At 50.4% G+C, this 18,056-nt stretch overlaps 1 protein-coding gene across 2 annotated transcripts in view; it reads left to right on the top strand.

Moving 5' to 3' along the window:
- Nucleotides 1–17,774, top strand: part of BABAM2 (BRISC and BRCA1 A complex member 2) — a 399,166-nt gene extending 381,392 nt beyond the window's left edge. For both annotated transcript variants that reach the window (XM_052647953.1, XM_052647954.1), the window contains exon 11: nucleotides 17,336–17,774. In XM_052647953.1, coding sequence (XP_052503913.1) covers nucleotides 17,336–17,399 — 64 coding nt within the window. In that variant the 3' untranslated portion in view covers nucleotides 17,400–17,774. The remainder of the gene's footprint in view (nucleotides 1–17,335) is intronic.
- Nucleotides 17,775–18,056: the final 282 nt, after the last annotated feature.

The following is an 18,056-nucleotide window of genomic DNA, read 5'->3' as shown; positions in this document are numbered from 1 at the left end:
CTGGGCTTAAGAGTGCCTTTGACCTATCCCCCCGAGACTGGAATGATGATCTGGCTGCCAGAGAGTTCTTAGAGGACGCCATCTGTTCAGTGGTGTCACTGGCGAGGTGGTATTAGCCCTAAGACCAGCTTTATCTGCACACTCTGAAAGCGGACCTGACGGTGCAGGCAGAGCCAGCCCACGTGGAAGCCCGGAGCGGTGATCATGGGATCTTCCACTCTTTTTATTTTCTTGTTCTTGCCACAACCTGTCATGAGACCAAGAAAACTTGTTTTGAAAATGCTTGACAGCCAAAACAACCTGTTCTCAGCCCCGGACGAGAGGGTTTGTCCTCTCTGACCATTTCTGTACTGTTTGATGTTTGACTGGCTGCTGACTGGAAAAAATGAAGTTGCTGTTTTCTTCTCATATTGTTCACAGACTAGGGCCGGTAGCTTGCCAGGTCCTTGTTTCCCGTTTTTTTCCCCAGCCCTTCACCAGAGAGATTTTAAAACAGTGCCTGAGTTTAAGTGATGAATGAACATTAGCAACATAAACTTCTGAGGATTTAACCAATGGTTACACCTCTGCAAGCAGAGCTTGAAACGTGGGTTGTCTTTCCCAGTCCCATTAGATTTCAACCTGTGATTTTCCACTTGTGTTTTGGTCCTCTTTCCTGAAGTTGAGCGTGTGAGTCAGAATCTCCAGTTATCCCAGTGGCAGCTTTGGGCTTCCACACCAATGGCTCTGAGACAGCAGCATCTCTTCTCCCGGGGGTCTTGGTTTTAGATGGTCTCGGGTGGGTCCTGTGAGTGGGAAGGAACCGCTTCACTTCTGTTCTGCAAATAGAGGGATTGGACTGGATAAAGTATTGGCAAACAATTTGTTGTTTAGTCACCAAGTCATATCTGTCTTCTTTTGCAACCCCATGAACTATAGCCCACCAGACTCCTCTGTCCGTGGGATTTCCCAGGCAAAAATACTGGACTAGATTGCCGTTTCCTTCTCCAGGGTATCTTCTCGACCCAGGGATCGAACCGAGTCTCCTGTATTGACAGGCAGATTCTTTACGACTGAGCCATCTGGGAAGCCCTTGACAAACAATAGCCAGAGGGTGAATTTTGCCAACTGCTTGTTTTCATAAATAAAGTTTTCTTGGAACGTAGCCCCACCCATTTATCTTCATGTTGCTTATGGCAGCTGTCACTCCAAGGGCAGAGTTGAATTGTAGACAGGGTGTATGGTCAGCAAAGCTGAAAATACTTGCTATTTGGCCCTTTACAGAAAAACTTGCTGATCCCTGGATTAGTTGGCCTTTAGGGTTTTCTAATCCAACTTTTTATGACTTTTGATCTCATAGCAGTTTTTTTTTTTTCTTTTATAACAAGAACTCCTGAAGTAACTAATAAGGGGCTAACTATAAGGGACCTCTCTCTTTCCTGCAGTAGTTACAATGCAAAAGGTTGGGACTTATTTTGCTTTGTTTTTAGTTTATTTTGCTGTATGTCTGTATTTGTTTATTTGGTCTGTCATCTTTGGTGTCCATCAATTTTGGTAAAAAGACACCAAAGCTGAGTAGGTCTGATTGCATTCAGTGGCATGGTTCAAGGTAGGACACCCATTTGTACCCACATGGAAGAAAATGAGGATTTGTTTGTGTGATAGCTATGGCAGGAAAGGGAGCCAGTGCTGCCCTGAGAACCTGTGGCTGCCCAGACCCACCCCACCCGCTGTTTGTGTTTGCCTGTCTGAGTCTGAGTGGTGAGATGGGGGCAGGAATAGCTCAAAGTGGTGAGGTAGTTTGGTGGCCGTGGCTAGAAAAACAGGAAGAAGCCTTGAAAAATGCAGAGACTAGGGAAGAACTAATCTTTTTAATCTTCTTCCCTCGGTGCCAGTCCAAACAAGAGGCCAACACAAAATTTGCATCCCAGTGACATGCGTTGCATACCCACATTCCCAGAGCATAATAGGGGATCCCAGGCACCAAGCTGCATGATCCTCCTATCAGGCCACCCTAGCCTGTAAAGAACTTTTGTACGAACTAGAAAAAAGTGCCCCTTTGGGTTGGTGCAGGCTTGGCTAACAGCTTTGAGTAAGAAAACCTTGCCCCTTTCTCTTGGCATCTAGCCCTGGGTAAACTAGCAAGTGGGCAGGGGCTAGATTTCAGCCTCCACTTGCTGCCTTGGCCAAACTTCTTTTGCAGGACAGACACTGCACTGCCTAATGCAGCAGTCACTCCTGCTACCTGGCATCTCTGAAGTCGAGGCGGGGTGGGGTAGGGAGTTCCTCTCACGGGGGCTTGCTGGCCAAAAAACAGGTCAGCTCTGCTTGACTTTGGTTTTTGAGACCACAGCAGCCTGAGCTGGCCCCCTGCATGTCCATTAATACCCACTCGCTCAGCAGTGCTATGGAGCAGGGTACCCGAGAGCCTCGGGGCAGGGAGCACAGAGATGTGGCCCCCCCCCACAGCTGCACCGGGGCCCCTGATCTGGTCAAGGTGCTTGCTTTGGAGAGCCCACAGCCTGGCTCTTCTTTGCCAACTTCTGACCTAAAACTGGCTCAGTTCAAGGAATGCACACAATTTTCCACAGAGTTACATCTCAGAGGTAATACACTGGCAGCACAAAGAAATGTGCTAAGAGGGCCAGAACAGACGAGCTCACGGCAGTAAGAACTGACCTCACCCCCTGGGCTCTGGGTTACATGTAGCCCAGGGTGCGCAGTGACGACATTGCGCCAGGCCGCCCTCCTCTGCAGGGCGTGGTGTTGGCGTGGTTTGAGAAGGCTATTATGCACTCCCCATGGGTGAGACAACTTTGCGGTCAAATCTGGTTTCCACCTCTCAGCTCACGTTGGAAATTGTATTGGGCCGGCCATGTGGGCAAATTTTGAAAGATCCCTAACCTACCCTTTTCATTTTGGGTCTATCAGCAGTTCCCAGCAGATAGTTCAAGGCTAGAGGATTGGGAAGAAAGCCTGGGAGCCCAGAGTAGCCAAAGACCCAATATCTACTTCCGGTCCCCTTTCTTGGTTCTTAAAAGACTCCTGGGAATAAGAAGGAATGTAGTTTGTCCGCTATTCTGAGCCCCTAGCCAGTGTGGAGTGCTGTGCTAAGGAACAGAGTCCTGTGGACCAGAGCACTTCTCTCTGTGTACTAGAAAGATGCGATGGAGGGGAGAATGGGTGGAGAGTGGGCATTCGTGCTGCTGCACCCCGTGGGGAGGATGGTGGGAGCCCATGAAGTTGACACTGGAGAATAGCCCTGTACCCTAGTTTTGGACCAGAACCTCAGGGCTGAAAAGAAAGAAATCTCCCAGTTAGGAAATGTTCCCAATTTTTAAATATTACTTTTCCAAGTCACCGGATGCGTGATGATGCCCAGAACTTTTAGCTACAGATGTTATGACCAGATATGGGGTGGGGAGCAGCACTCAGCAGGGCCCTTCTAGTGGAACATGGGTGCCCGAGAGCCATGCTCATCCTGCTCCAAGCCTGTGGCCTCAGAGGGCCCCTGGAGCTGGCAGTGTGCTGCCTCAGGGCCCTGGCTCATGTCTGAACCTCACTCTGCCTTTGCCATGCACCTGACCCTGGGTAGGTTATCTGCTCTTTCCCAGGCTGCCTCTTCATGTGTACAGTGGGAGCAGAGCAAAACTATTTCATACACATGACTGTTGCTTGAGTTAAAATGGGGTTATTTTTAAAAACACAGTATAAACTGAAAATGCTAAGGGTCGAGTTAGTTCATTTACTTATCCAGTAACTATTAAATGCCTCCTAGGAGCAGGTACTTTCAGGCAGTGGCCCAGGTATTCCAGGCCCTCCCGTAAACAGGAGCTATTCAACACATGTGTGTTAAAATCGAGTGAAATGGGAGTTCCTCAGCTGGGTGATGGGAGGGGAGAGTGGGAGGAAAGGAAACTACTCGGGTGTGAGTTCTGACTGTGTACCTGACACTGTTGCTTAACAGTTGCTCTCTGGGTTTATCAGAGAGAAACACGCAGAGACTCAGAGAGGTAAAGTATGACATCCCTGAGACACACAGCCATCAAGTGACTGACCCACGTTAGACTTCAGTAACCAGGGATCCCAGATGTTCCCTTGCCACAGAATGACACGAGCGATCCCCTCTCTAGCCCACTTTTCTCCTCCCAAGCTGCCCTCAGATCAGTGAGCCAGGCCAAATCCAAGCCAAAAACGACCACCCCTAGCCCATTCTAGGCCAGTAGAATTTCACGTGGGGAGCATGTGAAATCAGGGCAAAATGAGGCTGTATCACCACAAGCCTGTTCACAAGGGCGCAGGTTTTAGGAAAACAACGGCCTTCAATGCATGCTCGGAATTCCTTCCATGGCAAGCCACTGTGAGAAAAATCTCACCCAAACAATGCATTCTTGGCCGCCAAGGGAGGGTGGCTGTCTTTTCAGGCGTAAAGCTACCAGCAAGGACCCAGAAGTCACCCCAAGGAGCTGTTGGTTTCCCCAGAAGATCTAGCTGTTTAAAATCAACTTAGCAAAGGATTCCATTCACCCCTCTGCCCAGCCTCCCAGTGCTGAGGCCTCCTTTGCCTGTAAGTCCTGGGAGAGCAGGAGGGTCATGGAGCTCGTTGTCCTCATGTGGATTTTCAGTTGAGCAGTCGATGAATCCTTTTCTCAGATGTAACACCGAGTATTTATTCTGAAAAAGGATTTTAAAGAAAAAAGAACTAAAGAGATCATTGTCTGGCTTGGTCTCTAAAAACTAGTCCAGGTATTGTCTAGATTTAAGATGATCGATTGAGGAAAGATTATTCATTCATTGTCATTCAGTCATTCAACAGAACTTTAGGGTATTTCTGGGTCAGTGAGGTACAGCCCCCAGAAATGAACACAGAAGCCTCCTGTGTCTACACCATAGGGGGAAACACCTAAAGAACTGCGTTTAAAGATGGATAGACCCAGGGCTCCAGCTGGAGGAGGGCATGACAACCCACTCCAGTATTCCTGCCTGGAGAATCCCAAGGACAGAGGAACCTGGCGGGCTATAGTTCATAGCATTGCACAGAGTCGGACACGACTTAGCAACTTGGCACACACAACCCCAGAGCCAGCAACATCCAGGGAATTCCTGCCCAGGAGGTCAGCCTGGCCCTGGAGCTCAGAGCACACGGCGGAGGCCTCGACTGACCTCCACCATTCACTTCACAAGGCTTCCCTGAACCTTGGTAACACTGAGCCACCAAGCTCCACCCATGGGTGACTGTAGAAGTAGACAGCATGTGTACAAGGGACAGCAGCCAGCAGCCCCAGACAATTTAGTTGGAATTGTTTAGTTCCAGAAGGCAAAAGTAGACTCCGTGGGTGGGGGTTCCCAGGGGACAAATTCCAGTTCAGGAGAAGGAAGACCATCATAACTGTTCAGTGCTGCAGGCTCTGCGGAGGGCCTGATGCTTATGCCAGGCCTTGAGGGTGGTTAAGTTTTCAGTAGACACGGAGGCCCTCAAAAAGTGTTGCATGGTTCAGGAAAGTACCCTTCACCTGCAAAGCAAAGGGACTCCTACTTAGCTGGCTCCCAGAATTGCCAAGGGGAATTAATTATTGTTTGTGAAACACTTTAAGAGTCTCCAATGAAAGACCTTGTATAAATGCAAATTATTATTATTGTCATTAAAAGTGCTAGACAGACGTCTGGCCTGCTGGATAATACGCTGGCATAGCTCTGAGCAGCAAAGAAAGTCGGTTCCAGGCAGCAAGTTTGCTCTAGTTGCTTCAGAGGAATAGCAGGAAGAAACAGTGGGCGGAGGAGGACTTAGCCCCTGACTGTGAAGTGAAACCACCCAACTCCCACCCAGGCTGAGCAGGCAGCAGTCTGTCTGGGAGTCCAGGGCCCGTGTGTCTCCTGAGGGTCAGGCTTTGCTCAGCTCTTTCCCTTGCCTCCTGCAGGAAACAGCCCTTGTGGAGTACAAGAGCTCGCCATGAGTGAGTGAATGTCTGGTTGTCTGCTGGTCTGACGGATGAATGCTGGCCTCCATTCTTGGAGTCCTAAGTCAGATCTGGAGACAAAAGAGAGAGAGATAGAAACCTGTTGTCATGCCTTTGATGGTGCTTATTAAGGCTCTTGAGGGAACCCCTTTAGCAAAGCCCAGGGAGAGGTCATTTATTAAATTACTGCTTCCACTAAAGAAATTGTCTCTGGCTAAAGTGCTTGGATTGATACCAAAGCAGTAATAATAATAATGGATAATAGTACAGTCAGCCCTTCATATCTGTGGGTTCCACATCCAGAAAATATTTCAAAAATATTTGGAGGAAAAAACTCCAAAAAGTTCAAAAAGCAAAGTTTGAATTTGCCAAGCACCAGCAACTATGTACATAGCATTTATATTAGTATTTACATTGTATTAGGTATATAAGTAATCTACAGGTGATTTAAAGTATATGGGAATATGTCAATAAGTTACAAGCAAATTCAGTCAGATCTCCACATTTGTACATTCCATACCCACAGATTCAACCAGTGGAGGATAAGAAACCAGAGTTGGTTGAATCTAAGGCTGCGGATTCCAAAGATATGGAGGGCCAACTAGTACACCACTTTATACAAGGGACTTGAGCATCCTTGGATTTTAGTATCCGAGAGGGTCCTGGAACCAGCCTCCTGTGGCAGGTTCCAGGGGATGACTGTATATTAGACCTGGAAGTAAACGCAGAGGCCATCCCCTCACTTTCCAGATGAGGCATCTGGGACACAGAAGTAAAGTGGCTCATCCACTGTCACATAGCAAGAGCCAGGATCACAACTCTTGCTTAATTATGTCAGGGTAGTAATCCTTCCCACTGTATAGCATTTTACAGTCACATCACTTCTGAACAGCTCTGGAGAGTTTTCAGAAGCCCACAGACATAACTGTTAAAGGAACCTTCTGGTACCTTTGCTCTTCTGGGACTCATTATTTGGAGAACATTTCTGGTGCCTCCTGCGTGCCCTTATGGGGATTGCAGGTGCCTTTCCTTCTCCGGACACTCAGACTAGGCCTCGTTCTTCCATAGGATGTGTTGATACTTCCAGGATCCAGATGGGCAAGTGAGCAGGAGGTCTAGATCCTCCCTTCCATCCCTTGTTATCACAGTCATAATTCTACTGGAAAGTCACCCAGTGCAGGTTCCTAGGTGAGAGCTAAGGATACCAGTCACCACCTCCGGACACACAGACTTACAGGATGGAGGAAACAGATGTAGGTGTAATGGGAGTTAGCAGTAAGTAGCCCTCGGCATTCATTACTGGGCCATTGGCAATTCCAATATTATGGAGTTTTAATGAAGGAGAATAAAAGATCCTAAAATGATGTTTGGGAGGGGAGGATCACCAAATCAAAGAAATTTAGAAATCATCTTTTCCACGCCTTCATTGTGTGGATGAGGAAACAGAGGCGTGAGTCAGCGTCACACAGCAGGTGCAGACGTGGAGGCCTCAGCTCTGTGCTTAGCCATCAGCACTCTTTCCACTGGAAATCCTGGCGGTGTGCAAAGTATGTGCACTCTGGAGTTGAGCAGCGTTGCCACCTGTTAGTGATGTGATCTTAGAAAATTACTTGCCTTCTCTGAATCATAGATTTCTCATTGGCAAAAATAAAGATACAGGTGTCCCCCTCTTTTGGAAAGTTCACTTTATGCCACTTCGCTTTTACAAAAGGCCTACGTTAGTGCCTGCTTTCAGTGACCCAAAGACATCCAAAGAGGATTTTCACTTTTATTTTTTTAAAAAAAGGCAAAAAGCAAAAATAGCTTTCATTGTTTGTTTTGTGGCAAGCCCTTGTAGAGGCAGCATACACTCCGAGCAGCCGCCAACCTCATTCCCTAGGAACCATGCTCCCATCTCAGCATCAAGCCACTATAGCTCACTTTCTGGAATTGCTGCTTTTCTATCTGTGAGCCCAGGTGTCTGGGAATATCATTTTAGCTGTTGGGCCAGGGGATTAGCCTGAAAAGAAGAGGGACCATAGCCCTCCTTGCTGTCCCTCCCCCAGATCTTCAAGGGGTATCTGTGAGCACCCAGCTAGGAGGGCAAACACCCAGAGTGTTGGCGTGACCAGGAGGTGCCTTCAGAAGCCAGTAGATGGAAAACAGAGCTTCAGCCTCTAGATGCTGAGAGTCTATTGAGAGAAACCAAATTTACAACCAGGGAAACAACACTTAAAAGCCCCAGAGAGACTCTCTGGAAAGGAGGAGAATAGTTTATGCTCCGAGGAGTTGATATCCTAAGTGTTGTCTGTCCTTTGGGGGTCCAGTACTCCCCTGTGCCGGCTGATGCCTGGTGATGCTGAGTGGAACCCTGAAAACACCGTCCCCCGCACGCTGCCGTGGTCTGCTCCACCAGGACCCTGGGCACTTCCTCTCTGTGGGCAGTTCTTTGGTTTTTCCCCTCTTGCTGACTAAGGGGGAGAAGGTTGTCTGTGATCTTGACGGTGACTCACTACCATCAGACAGGCAGCTGGCTTCCCCTCAGCAGTCCAGCACAGGTGAGCTGTGTGAGTAGCCCTCCTCCCGACAGGGCCTGTGGATGATCCCAGCACCCTCCACGGGCATCTGCCTGGCCATCAGCAGAGCCAGTGCTGGGATCCTGCCCATACAGCCCCAGGCAGAGTGAGCAGACAACTTGAGATGCCCATTGCCATGGCACCTACCACCTGAGATACATCAGATGTAGGCGCAAATAGGGCGACAAGGTGGACACAGAGAGTAGCTCTGCTCTGGGGTCCCAGGCCTCAGGGAGCACCGCATTCCTTAGCTCCCTACACCCACTATCTGGCCTAAGCTTAGCGCAGACAGGTGCACTGGGTCACCACAGCCTGCCCGCCCCCACCTCCTGGGTAGAGGGGGGCCAGCCTTTCTCTGTGGCCACACTGTCGGCTCCTCCTCCCAGGGTCTCATCAGATTCACAGTGGAAAGAGCATCAGCCTGAGAGTAAGGAGATAGGGAGGACAGGCTCAGATTCTACCTACTAGCTCTGGAGCCTCAGGGCAGCCCCTTGGGACAGCCATTCATTCGTTCATTCCTGCCTGTGAGGCCTGTGGACGGTGAGCACCATGGGGCACTAAGGAATGAACCATCACCAAATTCTGCCCTCAAGGGGCTTCCAGAGAAGAGCTAGGCCTTGTGAGAGGGGACCATTAACTTCTCCAGGCCTTAGTTTTCTCTTCCCATAATGGTTGGAGTATATGGCCGCTGAGGTTTCTGTTATAAAATTTCATCATTCTAAAGTACATCTTTAAATAAACCACATGTTTATTACATCGCTTGAGAAATGTTTGTTGAGCTGCAGTGTGTCGGCACTAGACTCGAAGCTGGGCTGCAGAGAGGGATGAACATGTGCAAGGGGGCTTGCAGTTAAGGAGCTTCTGGTCGGACGTGGCGGGGTGGATAGACAGATGCAGGCAGAGCTAGAACCCCGGGGAGGAAGGTAGCCCTGTGGCTGGGGGAGCCCACGAGGACTACCCTGCCCCCTCATCCCGCCAGCTGGCCGTCTCATGGCCTCCTCCTCAGACCCTACACCAGGGGATGCCGAGGGGGCAGAGGCCCCTACAGTCCCCACCACCCCCACCCCCACTCCTGGGCAAGGACTGGCCCTGCAGTTGCAAAAGCTGGCTGCATGCTGCTTTAGCCCCAGAGGAACTGGCTAGGCTCCAGAAGGCCTCCTCGAAGAGTCTCAGAAGGAAGGAGAACCACTAGGTAATTTTGATCATTTCAGTACCCATTGACAAATACCCTATGATTTAGAAGGAGGCAGATTTCATCCCAATACTTTGATGTCTAGAAATGGATTCCAGTTGGTTGGTTGTCCTCCTAAAACAGCATTTTCTTTAATTCAACACATACTGAGACTACAGCCAGCTTTCTCATGGGCGAGGAGCCCGAGCTGTATAAGACAGAGTCTAGACACCAATCTAAACATCTCAAACTCAAGGCAGACCATGGCTGGGCCTGAGGTTGGAGGTCAGTGTGCCATGGAACCCGGCAGAGGGGAGATTGATTCCAGCTGAGGGCGAGGGCCTCTGCCTGAGGCTGCAAGCGTGTTCTCAGTGTGATATCAAGCCTTTTGCAGCTCATGGGTTAGTTTCCTTGCTTTGTGAGCTTAGATTCCTTAAAAACAAACCAGGCCTGCTTGAGGATTGGCACCTCTAGGGAGACTGTGTACATGAACCAGTTATAACCACTTGTTTGTTCCTAAAGCCCATACCAGCAATCCAGGCTGGCTGCCAGGGCACAGCTACAGAATAAGCTCCCATCGTGCCAGGCATTTGCTCACCAAGGCGCCCAGAGTTGGGTGGGCCATCTTCACAGGGGCTTTTGGAGGGCTTGGGGTGATGGGCATTGAGGCAGAACCAGGTCTCTTCGTAGAGATCCTATTATGAGGATGACCCCTTTGCCACGGGAGAGTAACCCTCGATGAGTCAGTCTTTACCATGGCCGTTCAGGACCATGAGGACAAGGCAAGACCACAAGGATGATTAGTGGGACTTGTCTTACACTATTTACAGGACCGCTTTGATTTTCAGACCACAGTTAGCTTGCATATGACTGATTAAAAACATGTGCCAGTTGAAGTCACAGCTGCAGAAGAAAACTGGAAAAAAGAAAGGAGCCTTAGATGTTTAGGAACTCGCCTCTATTTGCAAAAATGAATTCTGACTTGATTTGTGTGTCCTTGATTTCCTGACAGTGAGGTTCGTGTCCCCGAACCACTTCTCCCACCCTGCGCCCCCCACCCCCCGCCCCCCGCACTGGCCTGACTCGAGCAAACATCATAAGGCTCATCTTATGACTGCCCAAAGAAAAGCATTTGGGAATTCCAGAAAGAGACCTCAGAGTCCTATTTCGGAAGAGAGCAGCTGTTTAGGCTTCTGCAGAATATCAGGTCCCAAGTAAATGAGGCTAAAGGCAGCAAGATCCCAGGGGCTACTCCGTCAAGTCATGCTCCCGTGGGAAGACGAGCTCTGGTGGCACTGAGGCCAGAGGCTCTCTTGACTGAACTCGCTCAGCGTCTGTTCCCTCACCTGCACAATGGGGCCATGACTCCTGCTGCACGCGGGAGTATTGTGAGCGGCACCTGTGCAGTGTTCAATCTGCTCTGTGGGCTTCCTTCCTCTTTCCCTGGAGTCTCCAGCCTCTTGGGACTTTTTATTCTCTGTTTTTTGTTTTCATTTTCTTAAAGTGGTACTGATTCAAATGTTTAGATGTTGATTTCACAGATTTTTGTCCTTTGGAAAAGGTCCATTGAATAAATCGAGGCTTATAATTCCAGCAGGGAAGACCCCTTTTGGTGAGAAAGGCTCCTAATTGCCTTCATCTCAAGGCCTCTGAGGATTCCTCTCACAGCTCCCTGTCCCCACACTCCTTAGTGCCCCAAGAGCCCCTGCCCAGGAGCACCTAGATGATGGATTTTCCAGGCATTGTTACCCCTGACAACTTAGCTTGAGCTCCCTGACTCTGGACCTCTGCTCAGTGGGAGGGCAGACATGGCCAAGAGAAATGAGCCTCCCTCCTTCCTACCACTGCCTGTGGTTCCCAGGATATGTGTTCGGAGCTCTGCCATGTTTGCAAAAAAGCATCCCAGATAATGATGAGCTCTGCCTCCCCGCACCACAAGTCCTTACAGTGCCTCGAGGCCTGGGCTTGGCTGGTGCCTTGATTTAACCAGTGAAGGTCAAAACACAAAGAGTTTAAGTGGCTTGCTCAAAGTCACGTGGATTTCTCAGAACCATAACTGGGTGGCACCTAGAGATGACCCAAGTATCCATCTGCCTTTTGGAGGTGAGGAGCCGGGCCTGGACTAGAGCCCATGACTTCTGCCTCGTGGCTCAGGGCTCTTTCTGCTCACCCCGCTGTCTCTCCTTTTCAGTACTTGTTGTCCTGGACAGAGAAAGGTCTGTTCGAGGACTGAGCCAACTGTAATACCCCCACTTCCGGTAGCTAGAGCCATGTGATTATCTTAAACATCTGTCAGGCCCACAGCCCACCTTCCCCCAACCACACTCTTGACTAGAACTGCACACAAGAGCACACCCAGAACTCAGGCAAAAGCCAGCCAGGGGCGCAGGTGCCTCCCGCTGCAGAGCCCGTCCTTAGATACCATGAGTCCACTTCCAGCCGCTCCGGGCTGCATTTCCAGAGGTTCACAGTGTCCTGACAACTTTGGCTGGGTGTCAAGCCCTGAGACCGACCATCTCTGTGCCTCCAACTGCGAGCGCATATGATAAGTGAAAAGTGATCCAAGAAGGCCCAGAGGGAGGATGATCTGGGACCTTTCCATCCACACAGGGTTTTTCTCTTTTTCTCTTTTGCAGCCACACATGCCCTGGCTGTTCCCAGGGACTCAGTCTTTCCCCCTCAGACCCAACTGGGTCCTCATGGTAACAGTTGACATCTGTTGATCAAGTAGTATACCAGGCATCAGGCCAAGTGCTTACTTGGAGCATCTCATTTAATCCTCATGAGGATTATTCTTTAAGGTAGGCATTATGGCTCCCCTTTTATAGTCAAAGAAATTAAAGCTAAAGAGATGAGTCACTTGCACAGGTGGGACCGCCAGGAAGGAGCAGGGCCAAGCCTTGAGCCCAGGTGTGGCTGGCTCCAGAAGACACAGTGCCTGTCCTGCACAGCCTCCAGCCTGTGAGGCCTTGGAGATCATTGAGCACAGCTCCCTGCCTTGAAGATGAGGGATCTGGTGCCCAGAAGGGAGGAAACTTACTCCTGAACCCCAAACCCAGAAAAGCAGACCCACTGAGCCCCCCAGTACCCTGATTCCTGACCTCAGGAAATTCCCTCCTGGCAGTGCCTGTGAGCTGAGGCCAGGAGCCAATCCTGCTTCCCATTCATGGAAAACCTACCAGACCTTGGCCTGGAGTCAGTTCTTTTAAGTTTTATTCTGTTGACCTGAGACTCTGTGATGGACTAAGTTGTGATTTTATAAACCCAGAGCGAAGGAACTGAGGTCAGTGGAAAGGGTCAGAACCTGATGTCGTCCTCAGGCATATTTAGCTCTAATCTGGTCTAAAAATAATTTCCCTCCAGTGTGGTAGAATGGGAGCTTGACTGATCCTGCAGGTCCTTTTGACCAGTGAAGGAGGATGTGAGAAGACCTTCCCTTCACCACCAACACACTTATACTTTTGAAGCTTACCATACACTTTGTCTTTGGGTCAAAGAGTTTTTGAAAGGTGACAGACTAGTGCCATTGGCAAGTGATATATTCTGAGCAGCTCTCCACTTTCTCTGATAAAAAAACTGAAATAAATGAAAACATTGCTTCATTTTATATATATATATATATATATATATATATATATATAAATGGCTGGGAGCCAGTTGTCATTTTCCCCTTCCTTCCCCTTTCCCCGAGCTGACTTCGTGCGGCTCCGTGTTGAGAAGCGCTCACTGACAACAGCTGGTAGCATCATGCCTTTAAATAGCCCTGCTCCATACTGCTTCCCCATGGCGTCGCACAGTTTGCCCTGGCAGGGAAAGCCCAGGACAGAACAGGAAACTTTAGAATTTTCTGAAGAAGGAAAGAGCTTGCTGTAAAGCTTGCTCCCTCTTGCCAAGACCTTTCTGTCAAAGGAGCTTGCACTGGTGTGGCCCCTTCCCCCAGAAGCTTCCAAGGAAAAACCTGCGCTGAGGAGATTTGCTTCATCAGATTTGCCCCACGTGACACCGGGCATGAGAAGAGAGCACGGGAGAGAGGTGCCCAGCCTGGAGCCCAGGGCCCCATTTCAGCAGCAGTCAGTCCCACTCCCTCATCGGGCACCTATTGTGGGACCGACCGCCTCTCCCTATAATGTCCTCACCTGTGACCTAAGACAGGGGCGCCACCCCGCCCAGTGCTCAGACTCCAGATGTCCTTTGGGCAGGAAGGCAAATGCAGCGGAGGTTGGCAGCAGCCCATCGGTGCCGGACCCCCTGAAGAAGGGCCACCAGGCCCCCCTCCAGCAAACACAAATCCTGCTGGGGAAATAGCAGCACGTGAAACACAGGGAAGGCACGAACAGCCCTCACAACGGGTGGCGGCAGCCAGTCAACAAACTTCCTTCCCGCACGTGGTCCTGTGAGAGCATCACAGCAGGGTGGGTGGGTTTGTTGCCCCTTCTCACCCTGGGGAAACAGAACTTGGGGCATCTCTTGCCTGGTCTGCCTGGCTCTAGGTCTGGGGCAGTTCCTGCTCATTGCAGTCCTCCTCCCCAAAAGGATGATTGTGGGCAAGGGTTCCCAGGTTCTGCATCTCAGAAAAGGCGGCAGATTGGCTGGAACCGGGATGGTGGAGGGTGTTGATCCTTCTCACTGACAGTCGGCATAGGCTAAAGTTTGAGAATGGAGGACACTTTTGCAGTTTTCTTCCTCAGAATCTAAATGTCTCATCTGCCTGCTTTCTGGGCTTGCTCTTTCACCCCAAAAACCCTGCAAGGGACCTGCTTTAACTGCTCTCACAAACCGGTGGTCATCAGTAGTTACCTTAATTACAGCCATGAAGTCCTCGCCTGGCGCTCTGTACAGGCCAGGCCTGTGGGGTCACCGAGAAGGAGACTCACTCCCTCCTTTCCGGGACTGGCAGTACCACCCAGTCCACAAAGCCGTGTGCACCCATGAGACATGCCCAGAAGCAGCACAGAGAGTGTCTGCACTCAGGGAGAGAACCTTGGGAAGGCTTGATGGAGGCAAGGGCATTTGGCCTGAGCATGACTAAAGGCCTGGGGTGGTAATGGCATGTATGAGGAAGAGCAGGTGGCCGACAGGAGGAAGTGGGAGTGGAGGTTGGCGTCTGGACTGTGCGTGGGCCTCAGGGGGCTTATGACACCCCCGATTGCTCTCTTCTCACGGGTGGACATCCCCTCGTTGCCTCTCACGGCTTCAGCACGTCTACCATCTGCCTTTAAGTGAGCACCCTGACTCCTAATGTGCTTCTGATCTGTGACATCACAGTGAGGAGACTCACCTGTAGGTTTTCTGGAAGAGGATCTTCAGCTTTCTTAGCTTCTCCAGTGGTGAGGGCAGGGCATGATCCCAAAATGCGACGGAGGAGAAGTGCAGATGATGACAATCACGGCACTCCAGGCTGCGGGTCTGGGCAGATGAAGGGTCTTGGTTGGGGTAGGGACACAGACCCACACTCACAGAGAATTCATTTACCTGCAACAGGAAGATGAAGCCTTGCATCCCAGGAAGAAATAGCAGTGTTGCAAAAGGTAACAAGGCAGGGAGCCCAGGGTGTGGGGAGGAAGAGGAAGAAGCTGCAGGATGAATTCCTGCAGAGGTTTAGGGAGAAGTGGAAGGTGAGGGATCTGTTACAGAAGTACCAGGGCCCGACGCACTTTCAAATGCGTGACAGCGATGAACACCTCCATGTGGCACGCACTGGCTTGGATGAATGATAGACGTTCAGGTCACGATGTCCTGGTTGGAAATGTGAGACTGGCAGTTTGGGAGAGAAGGACTGGAGACCCAGATTCCAGGGGTGGGGCAGGTGTTCTCTGCTGAGAGTGTTTCAAGCCTGAGAGGAAGCGAGCGGAGTAGAGAGCAGGACTGGAAGAGGCCAAGGAGAGATGTCACCTGGAGGTGAGGAGGAGCAGGGAGAGGAGGGAAGGAGCAGGCCTGGATGTGTAAAGTCCGGGCAGTAGCTTCCAGACGCAGGAGCTGCTGCAGAGAGGCTGCAGAGGCTAGGACTGAAAAATCAAAGCAAATCCCTGAAATGTGAAAGAGGGCTTCCCGTGACCTGGCGTTGCGGGGCGGGGATCAGGCAGGCGTCATCGATGACGCTCTGTGTGGCTACCTGATGGCAACCCTGGGGCTGCTGAGTTTGTGGGGACTCCTCTCCCAACATCGAACCACCCGTTTGAGCTTCTTGACTCCTGAGCAGTTCTCTGCTTTTTTCTCACGGGTGGACATCACCTCGTCGCCTCTCACAGCTCAGCACGTCTGCCTTCTGCCTTTAAGTGAGCGCCCTGACTCCTAATGTGTTTCTGATCTCCTGGGAGCCTGGAGCACCAAGTTTACTAGGACTATATCCTAAATATTAAGAACATAGACTTGGGTAAGGTACCTGAGGCCTTTATGGTACCGATGGTGACAGGTCATCTAGCTCGTGTCCCAGGTCCGGGGGAACCACTGCTGGATAAGTCAGCTGCTCTGATCTCACCAGCATCAGGGCCAAGAGAGGGGGGACCGGGAGGCACACAGGGTGCTCACCCCAACCTCTCCGTCTTATTGCCCTCTGCTTGCCACCATGCCCTATCTCTTCTGGAACCGTGTTGAGTTCCCAGCTCACGTGCAGCAGTCCCATGCTCCCCAGGCCTCTGCTCCTGCTGTGTCTTTCGCCTGTGTAAAATGCCTGCTTCACCTCTTCCTCCATTGACTGCCCCAGGCCGGTGCCTCATGGCACCTCCGTAAGCGCCCTCACCACAGCAGTCGGTATTTCTTCTGTGTCTGCTACTCCTCAAAACTGAGCTCACCCGCATGGGGTGCCATGTCTGGGGCATCTCCCAACCCCTGGCACCTCAGACATTGCCAGGCACAGCCTCCTGCGATTGAATGGAAAGTCTGCTTCTACAGGTTCGAATCTGGGTGCCGGAAGAACCAAATGGTCCGCCCCAGATCCTGTCACTAGTCTGAGAAGGCTCTTCTGACACCCAGCCTGATTTTCTTTCCAGTAGATCAAACCACGAGTATGTTTGCAAATAAATGGAGACCATGGATCACTTAGAAATTCCTCGTATTAGGCCTTGCTTATCTATATGGAGGAGACCTGGGTTTGATCCCTGGGTTGGGAAGAGCCCCTGGAGAAGGAAATGGCAACCCACTCCAGTTTTCTTGCCTGGGAAATCCCATGGATAGAGGAGCCTGGTGGGCTACAGTCCACAGGGTCGCAAAGAGTCAGACACAACTGAGCCACCAGCACTTTTTCTTTTCTTTGTCTGTATGAAGTTGATCCAACTGAGTGAAAAGTACAACCCTGTTGATATTTCAGATCATGAAAATGACTGGTTGCTTGGCTTGGTCACTCTCTGGCTTGTAGCTTGGAACCTTGGTTTTGACCTGGGAAAGGCCAGACAGAACCTGAGTACTGATGTCTAATGGGAATTGGCAGCCAGGAAGTTCTGAATACAGGCCTTTTAAGCATCCATGAGAGAGAGCACGGCAGTGAACTGCATGGACCTCTCTTGGAAAAATCCAGAAGGCTTTGCATCAGCAGAGAAGGAAAATCCAACCCAAGATGCATGAACAATAAATAACAACTGTTCTGAGTTAGGTTGAAAGCTCTGAGTTGCACTTTTTTTTTTTTTCAAGTTGTTTGTGCTAACCACAATTTTTTTTTTCTCCCCTTTTCCCACCAGGGCTTATTTCAAAACCTTTGTCCCTCAGTTCCAGGAGGCAGCGTTTGCCAATGGAAAGCTCTAGGAAACACCAATCTTGAGAGGTAGCCAGCCAGACTGCTCTGTCCACATGCGTGTCGGCACATAGGGCTGCTTCCTGGAAGCCATTGGAATGTCTTCATGGCAGCGTTTTGCTCACACAGCAGCTTTGCTCCGCGACTGGAACCCAGACTTGAGCTGGCTGGCGGGAACCTGGGTCCCAGAGCCGCCCGTCTCTGGTGGCTCCCTCTTTGTTTCCTGCAGTATATTTCTTAGTTGAAAGAAATAAAGTCACAAATCATGATGCCGTATTTTTCCAGGGAAAGTAAGACATCCTGAATGCACACACCCTGATTCCAAAGCCTTTGTCTCTTAGACCTCTTTTTAAGCTTTCAGATTAAACACACCTTTGCTTTTCTCATTCCTCCGAAATGAGTGCCTGTGTGTTTCACACCCAGTGTTTCCCATTTTGGACAGTCCTCCAAAAGCACTTGTAAAGGTGCTGCCTGAATGAGTCTGACCAGCTTGCAGGGTTTCCACCACTTCCCAGCCGGGCCCAAGACCGGTGCTCAGGAACAACTAGGTTCTAGCACCAGCCTCACCTCCAGACCCCTGTGTGTACTCCAGGTACAAAGCCCATCCTGACCCAGGAGGCGGTCATTAAAGTCATTAAAGCTTGTTGAATGCCTCAAGAAATTTATCT

This window comes from Budorcas taxicolor, chromosome 11 (assembly GCF_023091745.1).
Source record: "Budorcas taxicolor isolate Tak-1 chromosome 11, Takin1.1, whole genome shotgun sequence".
Taxonomy (NCBI): Eukaryota; Metazoa; Chordata; class Mammalia; order Artiodactyla; family Bovidae; genus Budorcas; species Budorcas taxicolor.
Note: the sequence above shows the minus strand (reverse complement) of the source record. Positions and strands in the feature narration are given on the sequence as shown.